Raw genomic sequence first — 18,540 nt, 5'->3', positions numbered from 1 at the left:
CCGGAGAGGGACGAGTAGTAAAGGGCAGGGAACGAATTAAGAAAAAAAAAAATCCTCAATATTCCGCGGCAAAGGGAGAGCCCGGCAGCACTCGCAGGATGAGTCCTGCCCTGGGCTCCCGCGACGAACCCGCTGGCGCGAAGTTGTTTTTAAGGAGAAGAGAAACTCCCCAAATTCCGGAGGGTGACAGAGACGGGCGGGGCGGAGTCGGAGCCTGGCTAGGGCCCAGGCAGCCGCCGCGGTGGCCCGAAGCTCCGACGCCTGGCGCTCCGGTCTCCTTACGGATGGCCGCGTGGAACCTCACCTTCCCATCCCGGCCTTCCCGCCTCCGCCCCGGGGAGCGGGCGGCCGGGCTGCGGTTGGGTCTCCCCGAGACCGCGAGGACGCTCACCTGGCCCAGCCTCCCCCTTCCCACCTCCCGCCCCCAGCTCCCCTCCTCCTCCCCTCCGAATCGGGAAGCGTCGGGATCCGTAGGCGAGGAAATAACGACCCCTGCAGTTGCATTGCGGAAAATCTCGGCGGCGGCGGCGGCGGCGCTAGTTGCGGACCAGCGAAGCGGCGGTTCTGGGGAGCCCAGGGAAATAGCCGAGGCGCGGACAGCGCGCGCGCGACGCGGGGAGCCCGTAGGCTCCGGACGCGTCAGGGTCCCCGACTGTCCTCCGTCCCCGCTCGGTGCCCTGGATGCGCCGCCCAGATCGGGCGTGGGGGCGGCGGGCTGCGCGCGGACTTCGGAACGGGGAGGGTCGGCGGAGGCAGCCGGCGGCCGGCGGTTCCGGGCACTAAACCCTACCTCTCTTTCTGTCTCTCCGCTGCGTCTGCTCCTCCCCCCGACCCCCGGACGCAGGAGGAGAACGGCCCCGGAGCGGAGCGGCGACCCTCTGACCATGCCCCGGTGAGGGGGCGGACTTCGAGGGCAACTTGCCGCGGACTGCGAGGGCTCAGCCCGCGAGCTGCGAGCGGCCGGGGGCCCGGAACGGCGCGGCGCGGCCCGGCGCGGGGCTATCGTCTATGTCTTCTTGGGGCGCCCGGCGGATCGGGGTCTCGTTTTTGCAGAAGGAGCCCAGCGCCGGTGGCTTCAGGTGGCTGCCGCCGCTTCTGCTCGTGTTGTTTCCGCCACTCGGGCCAGAAGCAGAGACCGCTGAGCGGAGAGACCCCCGGGGCAGAGAGACATCGGACATGTGTCAGCACGTCTGGGGCGCACGTCCGTCGAGCCCGAGGGGAGATTTGCCAGAACAATTCAAACTGCGATATTGATCTTGGGGGTGACCGCCCCTGGCCGGCCGTCCGGTGGGAGTCCGGTGTGCGCTCGCTCGGAAGCGTGTGAGTGTGTGTATGTGTGTGTGCCGTGTCGGGCTCCCCCCGGCCCCCCGTTTTCCCGTCGAGTGATGCACTTGGAATGAGAATCAGAGGATGGAAATAGTCTGGGAGGTGCTTTTTCTTCTTCAAGCCAATTTCATCGTCTGCATATCAGGTATGGGACGCGCTGGAGTCACGGGCGGGTTCGTGTTGTGTTCGGGATGTGTGGGTTTTTATTGTGTGTAAGACCCTCAAGTGGCCTCGCGGGAGTGGGAGGGGAGGGGTGGTGACAGAGACCCTTTCAGCTCTGCGGGTCTGCTGCCTTCAGAATTAAAAACCTTCTAAGCCCAGCGATGTGTGTGTGTGTGTGTGTGTGTGTGTGTGTGTGTGTGTGTGTAGGGAGTAGTATCTGTATGGAGTTCTGGAACGTAGAAGGGGTGGGGGATGAGAAAGAAGAGGCAGATGCGTGTTGATTTTCAACCGCTTTCTGGCTGAGAACTCTGGCGCCGAAATCTGAGCCTTGGCAACCCCGCCCTGATCCCCTGTCTTTCAAAGTTACCAAACTCGGTGGTTCTGGTTGGCAAAATGGACGCAGAGCCCTGCGCTGGTGTCTAAGCACTTTCAAGGGACTGCGGGAGGATGCGGGACTGGAGAATACCAGCAGGGACCAGAGGGATGTGGAGGTCCTGCATGCTTTCCCCAAACCCATCAGGCCCCCTGGTGACAGTGGGAAACATCCCAGCCCGCCCCCCTCCTCCACCCCCCTCTAAAAAAAAGCAAATCCCATCTGAAAGAACACGGCGTCATAAATATCACTTGAGGTCACGGTCCTTATGAATCCCCAGTGGCAAGGATGTGCTGGCTCAGACCCACTGACCTCAGGCTACTCGTGCCAGTCTTTGGTTTTAGTAGCTGACAAGGAAGCCAGTGGAATTGAATGGGGCGGGGCTGGTGCCTGCCTGCCTGCACCTGTGTGTCTCGTGTTGGAAGGGGTCTGATTTCCATGCAGTGTCTTCGTTGGTGCAGGGAGTTGGCGGTGTGGAGGGGCGCTGTGAGGAAGAGCCTCAGGGTTAACAGTGCCCCCTGGTCGGTTTAGCGCCTCACCCCGTGCACAGGGTCCACCCCGTCTCCCCTCACCCTGTCATTTAGGTGTCCAGACTTAAGTCCCATTTGCAGTGTTCCCCTCTGCCTGCCTTCCTTCTGCAGAACTGGGGACTTAGCCAACTTCCCATGAAGTGACAAGAAGAGGAAAACAGGAGCCCTGCCCCCTGTGAGCAAACACATTTGAGAACACTGAGGGACAGGGACATGTTTCCTGCGTCTTCCCTCCGCCCTCTAAGCCAGACCTGAATCTGGATATTCAAAACCTTTGTCTGCCTTTACCCTGGAGCCAGGTCCAGTGGCCACTGATCAGCTTCAGTGCTCTCCTCCTAAAGCAGGAATAGGACATCTTTTATTCAAAATCATTCTGTTTGGGGCTTGGCCACTCTACTGCCTGGCAGATAATAAAAAGTGCCCTAAATTCCTCTAGTGGGAAAAATTTTTACCTCATCCCATATCTAAGGAAAAATTCCCAGGTGACTTGTAGAGGTTTATATAAGTTGTACATCCAGGGTAGCATTTCACAAGGCCAGGTTTTGCATATGTCTCTTCTGCATGTCTATTTCAAACTATTTCTATATTTCACTAGTTATAAAATAGCCTTTTCCTAACTCTCTCTGGCATCATAAATAATTTTCATATGAGACAGACCATCTGAGTCCCTTTAAGATTTACGAAGGGTTAACACCTTTGAGGCTCTGGATCTCTGACCCCATCCCACCCTGCTCTCGGCATCCTTTATTTCCAGCGCCTGCATTTGGTCAGGTTATCACAGGGGACCCGGCTGAGAATGAGTCTGTTCTTAGCCTCCCGTTAATGGGATACTTGTCACAGCCATAGTTGATTTGGTGTATCAGCAACTATATTATATAAACAGAAGCATTGGGCGGGGGTCATTTCCAGTGCAGGAAGGGTGCTATGGAACACACGGCCTTTCACATGTATTTCCTAAATGATCATCATTGCTGAGTAATGAGAGGATAAAAGTGTAAGCGAAATTGCTAGCTATTAGCTAAGCACAGAAAACTAGGTTAGCGTTGCAAATGCCTAGTTAGGATCTGCATTAACTTGCACTTTATGAAGACATTTAGACAGAGATGCACCATTACTTGCTCTCTATGTACACATCCCTAAACTTAACTTTAAAAGGTCATTTCCTTCTTCGGAGCCAAGCTTGTCTCCGCCCTCCATAAGCAGAACTACTCATTCAGTGATGTCCACAGCTGTCACGAGATTCTGATTAGTAATATGACTCACAATTTGGGGGACTTTGTTGTCTTCTTCCCCATCTGGTAGCTTTAAGAGGTTCAGGAATGCAGTGCACTGAGGCTGAGTAATTGTCTCAGGGAGAGTTTGGTAGGTCTTTCATTTCTGGTTCCATGATTTGCAGTTTTAATTTACTCATGACTGAGCTTTACCAAAGGAACATAGTCCTTGATTATAGCATCTACTAAATATTACACAAAAAACCCCACAAAACAAAACACCTCTGTACCATCTTGGGGTGAACTGCTGTACTATGAGGTACTAATTCCTACTGAGTTCCCAGGCTTCTATAATTGATGTGATGCTAGGGTTGGCTTCATGACTGAGGAATATCAGACTAGAAAAGGCCAGCACAAGTCTGTACTGGAAACATTTTGCAGAAGGAACATTTGGGTATTAGATTTGGCCTATAGAAGGTATAGTGAGTGAATATCAGTCATTAGCATTCGCTTTCAGAAATACTCTGCTGCTTTGTAGCCTAGTGTTTTGTTAATCAAAGGAGGCTACCTTCACCCAACCCCATCCCCCAGATTAAAAGTATATCTAAGGATCTTTCTCCCTAGGTCTGTGTAGGGATACTGCTTAAAAGACAGAGACCTGCACTTTGTATGTTCGAAGGCTCTGTACTAATCATTTGGTTGTGATGAAGCTGTGATACTTTCCAAGGCTGTTGATCCTACAGGATCATTGGAGGGAACAAACACTCTTTAAAGTGCCTAGCATAGTGTCTAGAATACAGAAACCACTGGCCACAAATGGGACTGGTGTGTGGGGGGAGTCTGCTTGGCAAGGCTTAGCTAGCTAGCTGCTGAGGAAGCAGCATGTGTGCCTTCCATTTGAGAGATTTATCAATTTTGGCTATTTAAGGACACACAGCTAGGCTGGAGAGGGAATGCCATGTCTGGGAGTTCTTGGGGCTCCACATTTGACTCAGATCTCAATTTTACTGAAAATGTAAGGCAGCCAAGATCTGTGAAGAGATGAGAGAGAGAGAGAGAGAGGATTTTTCTCTGTGCTTACACAAGCAGCTCAGATCTGCAAGAATGAGTGCTAAGCAGCACCAGGAGAGAATTTCCTGGCCCAAAAACAGCTGTCTGATTTAATTTTGCACAACGAATTCTACTTCCCTGTACGTAAACTTTACTTCAGCAGTTCATTCATAATAATAACAGTAATAACAATTAGAATTATGTGGTGCTTTCACATATATTACATAATATGGCACCTATTTTAACTCATCTGTTCCTAGAATTGGTAGGGTCATTTTATATATCAGGCAACCAGAGCCCACAGAGGTTCAGCCTGGAGGATTCACAGCCACATCTGAAGTCAAAATTCAATGTATCATCTATGTTTTGGTTTGAGATTTCTTTTAAATGTTGTTATTCAGTATTTATTTTTAATTTTGATGTCTCCAATTGAAAGAACAAATTGTGTTGACTGGATGTAAGTCTTAGAAAGTTTGGAAGTGGAATTTCAGGGTGATTGTAGCCTGGAGTTAGAATTAAGGTAGCATTTGAGTTGTGCATGACTCTGTCATTCAAAGGTAGAAGACTGTTACCCAAGTTTGCCCGCCAACAGCTTATGATACACAATCTCTCTAAGCAAGGACTATTTCATTCATTCTTTTCCTTATCTGAAAATTAAAATGGTTTAACTTCAGCTTCTTGACATGTAGAAAGGGGATAATAGTACATACCACACACATTTGTTATATGGATTAAAGAGATAATGTATTTAGTGATTTCCTCTTAGTACAGTGTCTGAGGCTTGCAATAATGTAATTATTTTTTACTGCAAATCTGGCATTGCACAGGTTTGTGGGGCCATGATAGAACAGAGCCTGTGGTATCCTTCCCTTCTGCTTGTTTAAAAGCACGAACAGAATTATCAGCAAGCACATTTTATGACATTGACCGTGAACCCTACTTTCAGGGTTGCCCTGCCTTACCAGCTTTGCAGTGTCTCTTCCTTTTGTCTCATACAAAGGAGACTGGCAGCGTCAGGCACCGGTGCCTTGCCGTGAGTGGCACCCACTTCACCCCTGTGAGCCCAGTATTCAGAGGAGGCTTGGAAAGCTTAACAAATCACCTGGAAGCAATGTAGCGCTTATTACCCAGGGGGGCAATGGAATTTTCCACTTTCTGCTCATAAATTATGACTCGGAATGGAACCCAACTTTCAAGTGCTTCTAAAATGCTGAACTACAGATGCTGTCCATGTAACTTGACATAGGAAATTGCATTAAGTTAAAAAAAGAGCCAAACAAAGAACACTTATCTGATGATGATGTTATTAGCAGCATGGCTCCCATGATGTCACCTAGCCCAGTCACTGACAGATGCCATCATCGTAGATGAGACTTTCCTGGCAGTGAAAGTGGAGTCTTCCTGAGTAATAGAGAGGCCCTGAGGGAAAAGGGGCTGGCTCACCACCCTGGGTAATCAGTGCCTAACATCTCAACCTTTCACAAGCATTACATATTTGGGTCAAGAAGAGATCCACGCACCACCGAAGTGTATGGTACCAAGCCACTGTAGAAATAGTATGGAGGTTAGAAGACCCAATCTGCTATTGACATCTTCCTTAATTATCTACATGGCTTTGGGCAGTTCTCTTAGCCTCTTAGTGTCTCAGTTTCCTTGTCTATAAAGTCAAAATTAACCCATGTGTGCCTATTTCAAAGAGTTGTTTATAATATTATGGAATGACCCATGCTTAAGATATAGTTCTAAAATCAAAGTTGAGATGTGTACACACAGGTTGAGTTATATAAAATAATATGAATGAGACTTCATTGTGCAGATGTTGTTATAAAAGCAGAGTTGTAATGCCCAAAATGTATCCTGAGACCAAGTGATAAGAATAATGCCTAATTGTTTGATAAAGGGGGTGAATGCTACAGAATGAAGAAGTCCAGACATTGAGGGACATGGAGAATTGTGGTAGATGTTTGCAGTCGGGATAGAAGAGGTGGAGGGGACCATGCTTAACAAAGGGAGAGGAATAGGGTGATATGTACAGTGAGAACTGTCCCAATTGGAAGAAAAGGTCCACTTTGAGAGATACTGGAAAATGGGGATGAGCTCACTCAGGGACCTGTTAAATTGAGAATACATGGACTGTCCTACCGTGTTTAATTTGTTGGTGGTTTTTATTTTTCTTATTGTGGATCTTTGCATTGATTCCATGGACTGAAGTTGGTTAAAATTTGTTTCAGATTCTATCTGGACTTGTAGCCAGTTGAGATTTGAGGGGACTTAAGCTTTCTTCTCTGTAGATCAGAGGTGATGCTTCCCAAAGCTGTTGATCCTACGGGTAACTGTAAAAAAGAGAACACTGTTTTTTTAAATGCTTAGCATGGTGTCTTGGATTCAGTAACTTCTGGCCAAATTACACATATCCAATGAGAGTAAGCATGGGCTTTGGAACCAAGGTAGGCCAACATGTGTGTGAATCCCGCCTTCTCCATTCACTCTCTGTGCGGTCTTGGAGAAGTTCTGTAAGTTCTCTGAGCCTCTGTAAAATCAGGATTGGAGAAGATATACACAGTGTGTCCTGCCATAGTGCCTGGCTTGTAGTAGTCAGTGAATTGGAGCTGCTCTCATGAAATTCTTACACCATTGTCATCAATAACAATGCTCGTTGTTGACACTTTGAACCTGTTTTTGTACATTACGCTTAGTTATTTGGTCATTTCTTCTGTGTTCAGCAAAACAGTACTGCCAGCTAACTGTGTGCCAGGTGGAAGAATCACAAAAATGAATAATACCTGGTCCTCAGAATTTGCCAGATGACACATGTTATGTCCCTTGTCCACTTCATCATTCAACATCTATGGAGGGTCCCCTATGTGGAGAGTCCTGGGGATCCCACAGGAATGAGAAGGCATTGCCCTTTCCCTCCTGGGATTCATAATCTAGTAACGGGATGATTTTTAAAATATTAATGATTACACTGGAAAGTGATAAGTATTGTAAGGAATGGAGACACAAAAGGGTGTTTGATTAGAATAGAGAAGGGACATCTGATTCATTCAGGAGGTGGGAGAAAAGGAGGAAGGAGAGTAAGTAGCGTTAGTTAGAAGGGGGTTAGACTGCATCTTGAAGGATGCTAAAGACTTGGCTTGGGAGATTTTGTCTGATTGACCAAGAGGAGTGTGATCGGAGAAGGATGATCACAGGAAATAGCATCTGCAAGGACAGGGAGATCAGATAGGACATGATGAATTCAGGGGACTGTCAAGAGGTCAATATAGCAACTGGAATGGAGAGTGATGGATAAGGCTGAGATCAAAGAGCATTTAGGAGATTTGCTCTCAATAAGAGAAACACCTTGCATCTAATCACAGCCACTAAAAACTACCCTTGTGCCTCTGTGCAGGGAAGTCATCCTTTTAAAGACCCAAGGGGGTAGGTCTAGCTTATACTTTTCTCTTTGTGAGAAATAGAACAGTCAGGGTTAAAGTTTTTGGCTCTGGTCCAGCTATGCTCCATTTGGTCCAGATTACTAATTATTTTCCAGAGTCATCTCTAGTTCCAAGGTGGTCTCCCAGAAGCTTTGGAGATAATGCAAATACAGATGACAGCATGTATCTCTTAGTTCGTCTCCATGTATTTATACCCTGGGGGAAAAAGCTAGAACCCTAGTGGTTGCCCCTGGATTTTGCAGTGTGGACATTATCTTTTCCTCCTGGAGAATTGAATCTTTCCTACAACTTTTTGCAGTTTTCATCTCATGTAACTGTAAACAAAACGTTAAAAGGTTTCCTGCCCATGAGGGTTGGAGTGGGAAGTTGCTCATGGCAAGAAATGGTCTGGGATTGCCTTTCTAACAGAACCATAATGTGCCTTGTTATCAAGACTGGACTGGTAATAGGGTAGCCAGCGTTTGGGGTTTGAAGACATTTGCACGAAGGTGAAGCAGCCTACACATTGCCTCTCCCTCCTGATTTGGAAGAGGCGGGACCTTTGTCACGGTAAATGCAGAATTAATCTTTAACTCTGTCCAATGCTTCATGCCCAGGGGCTGAGGGGGCTGGCTTCGGAAATGAAGCCTGCAGCTTTCAGGCGAGTTCTCCAGAGCCAAGTCCTGCTGGCTTCACAGCACCATTGGCAGCAGTGCCAGAGTTGGAACGAACCCATACACTGAAGGATATGAGTCAGTGCATCTCCTTCTGTTGTCCCCCCTTCGCCCACACACAGACTTACCTTTCACACTCTAGGAAAACAATGTTGACGGCAGCACTTACTGAGTGAGCAAAGGCTATTCTTCCTCCATCATGTGAGAAGAAAATCAAATACCTCATAGGATCCTTGGATTAATAAAGGTCCTTATCTACGGAAGGGTTCTGTCCCACTCACTCCCAATGGGTTTAATGTGTTGGCTCATTGGTTCCCAGAATGCTAATGAGTGCCTCCTATGAGCGAGGCACTGGGCCGGGCAGAAGATAAAACATATTGAGCAAAACAGCCGTGATCTTCACCCTTGAGAAATGTATATTTAGTTATAAACAAATATTGGTTTATTTTTCCATTGCCCAGATCAGTACCCACCGTTTAGTAGATGCTCAGGAATGAATGGTTGAATTAATATGTAAGTGAATGACCAGGAGCGATTTAGAATGGTTTTCCTTCCTTAGCAGGAAGAAGCCTGGGAGACAAGATGAGACTAGGAGGGAGCGGGGATGAGGACCTCTCTGTTAGCTGCCCCGTGACTTCTACTGCATGGGGTCTTCGAACACGCAAAGAGTCATACCTGGAACCTTCCCAGGGAGTGACATATTTGATGGTTTTCTGTTTCCTTCTTAGACTTAACACTGCATTTGACAAAAACAGTGTTACTTGGGGGCACAGACAGTGGTTTTCCAAGTATTTCAGCAGCATTCTGTTCTATGATACCACACTAAAAGCCTTGGACTAGGAAGATTAAGGATCAGTGGATGTAGAGTTGTTCTTTTCTCCATGTCGCCTCTGTGGAAATCGCTTAGGGTAAGGTGCTTTCTTATTGGGATCCAGGAAAGAGAAAGCTCACTGCCCCTTAGTTATGGATTGAAGTAGACTAGAGGGCTTCAGAGAAAGCCTAACCCAGACTTTGATCTTGGTGCAGAGCAGTACAGGAAAGGCCTCTGGTCTCTGAGGTGCTTCCGCCTTGTGTCTGAAAACGACATCCTCTGCTAGCCATTTGCGACAGACCTGAGGTGTAGCTCACCAGTTCTTACCAGACACCCAGAAACTGAAAGAGCAGAGTTGGCTTGCAGTCCTTGGCTGTGTGTTCTGTTTGTAATTTCCTAGTTGATCTTAACAGCTGTAAGGAAATGGTCGGTTGGATGCTTTGCCGTTGGTTCGCTTGCTGATTTAATTGCAGAAAAAATAAGGGAGGTTACAGAACAAAAGCCCCTATTATTAACCTGTTCATAGGTACATAGAGATTATACTGATAGTTAGAGGTGAGGCACCTGTGAGAAATACATTTCTCTCGCATGGCCTGGGAATGAATGGCCATATCTCACCGCTAAGTCCTCTAACACACGGTGATAATACCGGCTCTAGTTTGCAGTGGCGCAAATCCCTGTAGCATGAAATATTAAGGAGTGAAGTCCTTATTTTTTGTGTGTCGGTGACAAGTTCTATCCTCTTTTTCCACGGTGGTGAAGTTCAGGGTGGCCTTTCTGTTTGGGTCTTTGAAGCGCTGTGTCGTAGTGGCCTGCTGAGAGTCCTATGCAATGTTAAGTGCGTGAGTTGGTGCAGTCTTTTCGTTTATTTATTTTCCCCCTCCTACTAGGAGAGCTGATAAAATTAGAGTTTGATGGGGCCAAACGAAGTATTGTAATGTGCCACATCTAAAGGCAAGACGGGTTGAACAAGTTAATGAATGAGGGTTTTGTTTTTGCCTTCGGTGGTTAAGCTAACCATGTGTTCAAGTGAAATGTTCTTGATCAGAGCTTCTTGCAGGCCAGAGACTGTCTTTGCCAGTGTTTAGCATCACAGACGTGTGGCCATGGGAGTCACTGAGTTTGTTGTGATGCAAAAAATGCTACCACAACAGTATCAAAGAACATTTAGGAAAGCAAGCTGATTCCCCATAGGCTAAATTTTTATTTACCAAGTTTGCAATTCTAAGTTTTCAGCCTTAAACCTTTGTCTTTTTTTTCTGCAGCATTTTATTTTATTTTTTAATTTTATTTAGTTATTTTTCAAGTACAGATTTCTGTCTATTTCTCCCATCCCAGCCCACCCTGCCCTGTGCCCCCCACCTCCCTCCCATTTCCACCCCCCCTTAGTTCTCGTCCCTGTGTCCTTCATACTTGTTCCTCCAAATCCCTCCCCTTTTTTCCCCTTAAATTCCCTTTCCTCTCCCCTCTGGTCACTGTCCCCTTGTTCTCTATTTCAGTGTCTTTGTTTTTTTTCTGCTTGCTTGTTTGTTTTGTTGTTTAGCTTCCTGTTAGAGGTGAGATCATATGGTCTTTGTCTTTCAATGCCTGGCCTGTTTCACTCAGCATAATGCTTTCCAGTTCCATCCATGTTGTTGCAAAGGGTAGTAGCTCCTTCTTTCTCTCTGCTGCATAGAATTCCATTGTGTATATGTACCACAATTTTTTGATCCATTCATTTACTGACGGGCACCTAGGTTGCTTCCAGCTCTTGGCTATTGTAAATTGTGCTGCTATGAACATTGTGGTGCATAGGTTCTTTGAAATTGATGTTTTGGGGTTCTTAGGATATAATCCTAGCAGTGGAATTGCTGGGTCAAAAGGCAGGTAGATTTTTATTTTTCTGAGAAAATTCCATACTGTTTCTTTGTCTTTTTTAAAGAAAAGTTTATATTATATCTTAGGTATTCCCTCATGCTACTTTCTGGTTATGTTTGTTTAGGAAATTTGGGGCTCTGGGACATATAAAACTCACAATCCCAGTGATACAACATAGAATAGTAGACGTTTACTTCTGGTTCATGGGAATTGTCCATGGGTGACTGTGTGTGCACCTGTGGGCGTGTGTGTATAAGGGGCTCGGTTAGGGGGAGGGCATCCTGTCTTTGTAGTGACTTGGGCCACTCAAGGCTGATATTAGTATTCATAATTTTCCTTGTAATCGTTTCATGTAGTTTATTTCTCTAAAATGGCATGGTTCATATTTATATTTTCTTTATCTTGAGCCTTTGTATGAGAATTATCTCCCGGAGGGTGGGGTCCTTATAGTACAAGCTTCCCCCATTAGGTGAATGTTCTAGGAACCCATCTGAATCAGTGCACCAACTGGTATTGTTGTGAGAGGCTGTGTTCGGTTTCAGTGAAATTTTTGGAAGATTCTTTCAGTGTGTTTGCCCATTTTGTGATGGGTGATTTACTAGCGCTCCTGCCCACATCATGCTGAGTGTTCACCAGTTTTTTACCAAAACGCATGACCTGGTGCCCTCCTCTCCCTATTCTCCCCAATCTTGCCCTGAACAATGTTTTTCTTTTGTTTGTTTGTTTCCTGGGATGAAAACACTTCTCAGAGGGAAACATTTTTGCCGATGTGGAAAAGGTGAAACGAAAAATGGCAGAAGCACCAAAAGACATCAAAATCAATGAGATAAAAAGCTTTCATGCAGTGGAAAAAACATCTTAATAAATGTATTGCACCAAATGGAAAGTACTTTGAGGTGACTGAAGTTTAAACATGTAAGAATAAATGCACAATTTTTTATAAATAAGTTCCAATTTGGGGGTTGTCCCTCATATTTCTGATTTTGACCATTTTTGGCATGTTTTCATGACTATAGATACTTATATTTATTGAATTATTTTTAAAATAATCCCAATATTGCAGTTACTGGGTAAAACAGAAATTCTTTATGGTGTTACCATATTATACATCCATAAATAATGTATAACCTGTTTACAAGTCTCCAGAAATATACCTAAAACCCTTGAGGAAGTAAATAAGTATATCCAATAGCAAGTAAACTTTCAAAGATCTTTCAGCAGTGGTCCACCCCAGAAGCTATAAACAAAAACCGAACAACCAAGGTATTTAAGATGTTATTTTGCTTACCAAGTCAGATCAGAGACAGGAAGCCATAGTCAAGAACAAGCGAATTCCTTCCCTAAGTCCAGAATTTTGAAACTTCTTAAGTATTGTTTCTAAAGCATATTTCTATGTATTATAGGGAAGAGCAAATAAAGAGGGTAACAGAAAAGACTGTGGGGATGCAAGTGAGAACATGTTGAAGTCTGTGTTTTCAGTGGGTCCTGGTTTTCTCCTTTTAAATGGAGATATTGAACAAAGTCATTTCTAAAACCCTTTCCAACTTGGACATTTTCTAGTGTGGAGCCTTTTACAGAAAATGATACAAGTTCTGTGTTGATTCTAAACTTCTGCGGTTTGAAATGTTGAGGCAGCAAGATTAAATTACAGGGTGAACTTTCAAGACCGTGTGGGCAGAAAAGTGGGAAATGACTTTCGAAATAGGCAAGAGTAAGATAAGGCAGGATTAGAGAATAACCCGAGCTATTTGTAGAATAATGACGCGGCCTGTAGCTCTCCAGAAAGATGCTGGGAAAGAGCCTATGGGTCATCATTGGTTACTGCTCCATAAAGCATTTACTGAAACCTTGGGGTCTGTATATCTGTTTTAAAATTTAATCTCAGCTCTGCTATTACTTATTATGTGACCTTGGGAAGTTACTTAAAATCTCCAATCTCTAGTATTCTCACTTATAAACTGGAGGTAATAATACGTATCTTTAAAGTTAAGGGAGCCCTGGCTGGTGTGGTTTAGTGGATTGAGCACCAGCCTATGAACCAAAGGATCCCCAGTTGGATTCCCAGCCAGGGCACAAACCTGAGTTGTGGGCCAGGTCCCCAGCTGGGGGCTCGTGAGAAGCAACCACACATTGATGTTTCTCTCCCTCTCTTTCTCCCACCCTTTCTCTAAAAGTAAATAAAATCTTTAAAAAATAGAAAAGTTAAAGGGAGACTGAAATATAAAAATGCAGCATAATGTTCGTTACGTAGAATATACCTGATGAATGGTGGCTTTTGTATTGTTATGACTGGAGCTAAAAGAGCAAAAGATGTGTTGGGCAAAAGTGAGAAGAGATTTGGCAATATCATATAAAACATGGGAATTAAATGAGCCAGTTCATGTGCAAGTGTTTACCACAATGCCTGCACATAACACTTAATCAATTGAGGTTGGTCGAATCTGATTCACTAGAGGAAGGCAGGGTGTCGGGGGAATAGTTTAAAGGTACTAAGAAAGAAGGCAATCATGTCTTTTTTATAAAATGATCCTCAGAGTCAATTTACTGGGTCTGGCCCACATTTTTTTAATAATCAAAAAATTTTAATGCCACATTTTTTATTTTACATCTATGGTTTAGGCTTATGAAGTCCTCTAATGCATGGTCTTAGGTAACAAAGTACTTGGCCTTGACAATGGTGGCGTATACAAAAGTCCAATTCTTTGTTTTTCCTGCTTGGTATATGTTAGTCGATGTTGGCTTATTGGTCAAAGCAATAAAGACATGAGGTATCATGATACAGTTCCTTATGGTAAAAGATTTAATGTTTACATGTTTTAATATTTGTCACTTGTTGTTTTTACCAGAACTTGGTTATTTTCTTTTCATTATTCAGTCTTGCCAGCTTCCCCAAGCACTCATTGATATACGTGGTAACCTTAACCATGTTTTTCCCACAAATTTTCAACATGAAAAGATAGTTTGGATTTGTTTCACATTTGCTTGAGAGAATGGTTTTTAAAAACAATAATTACGTGCGAGGCTCTACCTGCAATGGCAGCTTGGCTCCTTTTCCAATATCTCTGATCTGAGAATTTCAGCAAAAAAACATAAAAGGAAAACCAGTAAGAAATACGACAGACGACAAACACTGTGTTGATATTGAGCAAAGACAAGCAAAATGCGACCTGAGCGCGTCGGCCTCCAGGGAGTCTACGTTGGAGCTTTTCTGAGTGTTTGGTTTTTCTGTGGGATTTTTTCCCCCTGATGACGTTGGGAGAGGCTGGATTACAACTGAGAATGCAGAGATTAATGGCCTGTTGTGACTAATCCACTAAACCCCTACTCCTGTTTCTCTTAAATTGATTGAATTTAGAGAAGCTGAAGATAGACCCAGAGCAGCGAGCCTGATATTAGATCCAGTGAATTAAAGAGACCTGATAGCCCTAAGTACATGGAACCAAGAATCATGGAACCATCATGGAACGTAGTCTCGTTTTGTATGAGGGAATTCTCTCATTAGTTGCTTATTGCATTAGATCCCAGTGTGTTGTTTCATAATCTTTCTTTAAAAGAGAACATTTTCACATGGTTATATTTAAAAATGATAACACTAATATAACCCAGTTTTAAGTAATTTAGAGAAAAACAAACAGGTCCCCTGTGTTCGTATGACCTGGATGCAACTGTTGCTAACAGTTGGCTCCCCTCTAGGTTTTTAGGGATGAGCGTTTTTATTCGTTTGAAATTGTATTCCACTATGCTGTTTGAGCAAAAAGCCACATGAGATAAATATATGGTTTGTGTGCATTGAAGCAAGGCCCACCTAAAATATGGACAAAAACGATGTGAACATAATTACATACATAGATGGATAGATATGGCACAGTTGAAAAATCACCATTTTATGCTAAATCAGCTAGCTGAAATTGGATGAAATGTTCACAGAATTGAAATTTCTAAATCTTTACTCAAGCATCTGTTGCTCTTGAGAAAAATAATTAGTAGGAAGATAAAAAGTTGAGAAATGTAATCATAGTATTGGGGGGGTTCAGTAGGAGAAACATTGGAAAAGGCAAGTTAGAAATGAGTTTTTCTTTTTTAAAGTTTCCTTTCCCTAACACAGAAATATGTTTAAATGTCCTGAGAAGCCATTTAAGTGAGTGATTAAAAGCTGAGGCAGAGGCAGACCCGGTTTTAAACCAACACTCTCCCTCTTCAAAGCTGGATGGCTTTGGGTATGTTAACTCCTGCACCTCCATTTTCTAGTTTGTGAAATGGGGAGACAAAATAAACATGTCAGTTATTATTATGTGTTCGATGACATACAAAAGTAAGGCATTTACTATGTTATTATCGGGCAGATAATAATGACTTCGTAACTGTGACCCGTCAGCAACACCATATTCATGACCTGCAAGGTGCAGCCGGCCACATCGTATTTGTAACGGAGGAGGATTCTTTGAGTTGCCTGCTGTATAGGGAACGTTGACCTAAACACTCAGAAACTTTCAATACCTCCCTCGGACTCTACGCTACCAAGAGTTCACGCTGTCAACACCAGTGTTTAAAAGTCTTCTTTGATACCCCATAAACGCCTTTCCAACTTTGCTCCAATTTGCCAACTTACTTTTCAGCGAACACACCTCGCACGTTCTTCCCTGTGCCTTTGTTCGAGTTGTTTTTCTCCACCTGCTTTTCCCCCACCTGAATCATACCCATCTCAGCTGGTGGGCTCCCTCTCTGGGAAAGCTGTTGCCATCCGTCCAGTCGGCTGGGATCTCTGTGCCCCGTGATCTCTTACTGTATCCAGAGCTGCTCATCCAGCTCTTTCTCCCTCCATCAGATGGAAAACTCTTGGTGATCAAGATTCATCTCCGGTCCGCACTCCTAGTACAACATGCTGACCGGTTGGGTTTTACTCTGCAATCTATAATGATCATGACAGTGTTATCTGCAGACATCCCAAGTAGTATTGTGAATTTATTTCCTGTTCCTCAATCCACCTACGTTCTCTTATAGATGCTACAGCTCAAGACAGGGCTCAGCCAATAACAGCCTGTGGGCCAGATCTGGCTTGCGGCCTAGCTTTGCAAACCCAGTTCTCCTGGAGCACCGCCATGCTCATCCATTTACGGCTGCTTTTGCACCACAGCCACAGAGTTCAGTAGTTGCAGCAGAGACTAAATTGCCTGAAATGCCTACAATATTTACTGTGTGGTCCTTTACAGAAAAAGTTTGCAATCCCTAATGTAATGATTGGTTCGAATGCTTCCAGCAGGTAGATAATGAACTGGGTGCCAACATAGTCCATTTCTTCAATGGAAAGTTGTCTAAATTGTAGGCGAAATATTTTTTAAAAGTGCTTTTAAGCCTTGAGGCTTTAGGAACTTCAGAATTATCTTAACTTCTGTGGCTATCTTGGCAGATTGTATCACCCGAAAGGGGGTTCCTTATATACCTACCACTGTCAGAAACCTAAAGAGAAACCTCAGTTTGGGCTGGTTTGGATCTGGAAAGCTCCTGTCCCTGTCAGGGGAGCTTGGCACGGACAGCTCTGGCCTTGGCCAGGCAATGTTGTTAGGGGGAAGCCATCCCCACCCCTTAAGGGACAGTTTGTGCCGGAGATGGCAGCTTGGCAGGGCAGTAGCAATCTTTCTGCAAGTCTGGGTCTGCTGCCAGCCCTTTGAAAAAATAACCTCTGCTTTGGGGAATATGAAGGTCAGACTGCATTCGGAAATATGAACGTCACCTGGAAAGACAAGCAATTTTAGAAATGACAACCTGAAAAATCAAACCTTTCCCCCTGATGATTGAGACAGGCCAGACACATAACCCGAGCCGTGATCAGCTTCTGCACTTGGATGGCGCGTTCCTGCCCCAATAACAAGCTGAATAAGCTTTGTGGAGCTCTGGGAGGTGGTTGCTGGCCTCCCTGGACAAACGAGGAAATTGAAGTCAAGAGGCAGCGGCTTAGCCTGGCCACAGCGGGTGTGAGGTCTGGCACAGACACTGCCGCAGGACTCACAGGAGCCGATTCCCAGCCCTCCAAGACACGGCATTTGCAGGGAGAAGCCCTGAAAGCAGATTTCAGAATGCTGCTTGGCAGAGACTCTTCTGAACTCTACAGCAGGGCTTGGCAAGCAAATTGTTTTTATAAGGCCGGGAGCTAAGAATGATTCTTACATTTTTAAATGGGGGACACACTCAAGAGAAGAAGAATATTTTATAACACATGAACATGATATGAAACCCAATTTTGGTCCACGCGTAAAATGTTATTTAAAGTCAGCCACATCCATGCATTTATGTATTATTGTCTGTTAGCTGTGTTGCCATTACAACTGCAGAGCTGAGCTGTCTTAACAGAGCCTATGTCTGGCAGAGCCTGAAATGTTTACTATCTGGCCCTTCCCAGAAAAAGTCTTTGCCAACCCCTGTTCTGGAGTGCATGCAATATAATAATTAGAATCTCTCTATGGAAGTATGATACATATAAAATGCACTTATTGTCAGTGTACTGTTTGATGAGCGTGGAGAAGGATTAGAGCCCTCTGACCACCACCACCAACAACATACAGAACGTGGCCATCCTCCCCTTGATTTCCTGGTGCCCCTTCCCGGTCACTTGTTCTCCTGCCCTTGAACTCAGGCAACCACGTATCTGATCTCTGTCAATAGGAGCAGCTTTTAAATGCTTGTTTCCTGAGCACTTTGAAATCACCAGAGACTGTGGTAAAGAAGGTTGGTCGTGTGAAACATGTCCTTTTTTTCTTTCATTTGATAATTCTTTCATTCTCTCCAAACGACCACTTCAGCTACATCACTGTTTGTAGTATTAGTGGCTTGCAGGCACTATGCAAAAAGTTTCCCATCTATTATCTCATTTCATCATTAACCTTATAAGGGAGTTTTTATCCATTGCCCATTTTACAGTTAGGAGACAGAGGCACCTAGGTTACCTCCTTGCTGAAGGAGGCTCGCCTGATAAGATGTAACCTAAGATATGAACTCTGGCCACACATCTGAACGCAAAATGTGAACTTGGGCACCATACCATGCACTTACTAGGTCTTCTCTACAAGCCTGCTTGGGAATGAAGTATCAACATTTCATAGGAGAAGGAATCTCAGAGAGGTTAAGTGACT

General features: G+C 44.7%; 1 protein-coding gene across 2 annotated transcripts in view; it reads left to right on the top strand.

Annotated features, from left to right (window-relative positions):
• Window positions 1-586: 586 nt before the first annotated feature.
• The window catches only part of CA10 (carbonic anhydrase 10), a 449,583-nt gene continuing 431,629 nt past the window's right edge, over window positions 587-18,540 (top strand). For both annotated transcript variants that reach the window (XM_053673299.1, XM_037129593.2), the window contains exon 1: window positions 587-1,471. In XM_053673299.1, coding sequence (XP_053529274.1) covers window positions 1,411-1,471 — 61 coding nt within the window. In that variant the 5' untranslated portion in view covers window positions 587-1,410. The remainder of the gene's footprint in view (window positions 1,472-18,540) is intronic.

This window comes from Artibeus jamaicensis, unplaced genomic scaffold (genome assembly GCF_021234435.1).
Source record: "Artibeus jamaicensis isolate MK-2021 breed Jamaican fruit bat unplaced genomic scaffold, CSHL_Jam_final contig_1998, whole genome shotgun sequence".
NCBI classification, from domain to species: domain Eukaryota; kingdom Metazoa; phylum Chordata; class Mammalia; order Chiroptera; family Phyllostomidae; genus Artibeus; species Artibeus jamaicensis.
This window is presented reverse-complemented; position numbering and strand designations above follow the sequence as displayed.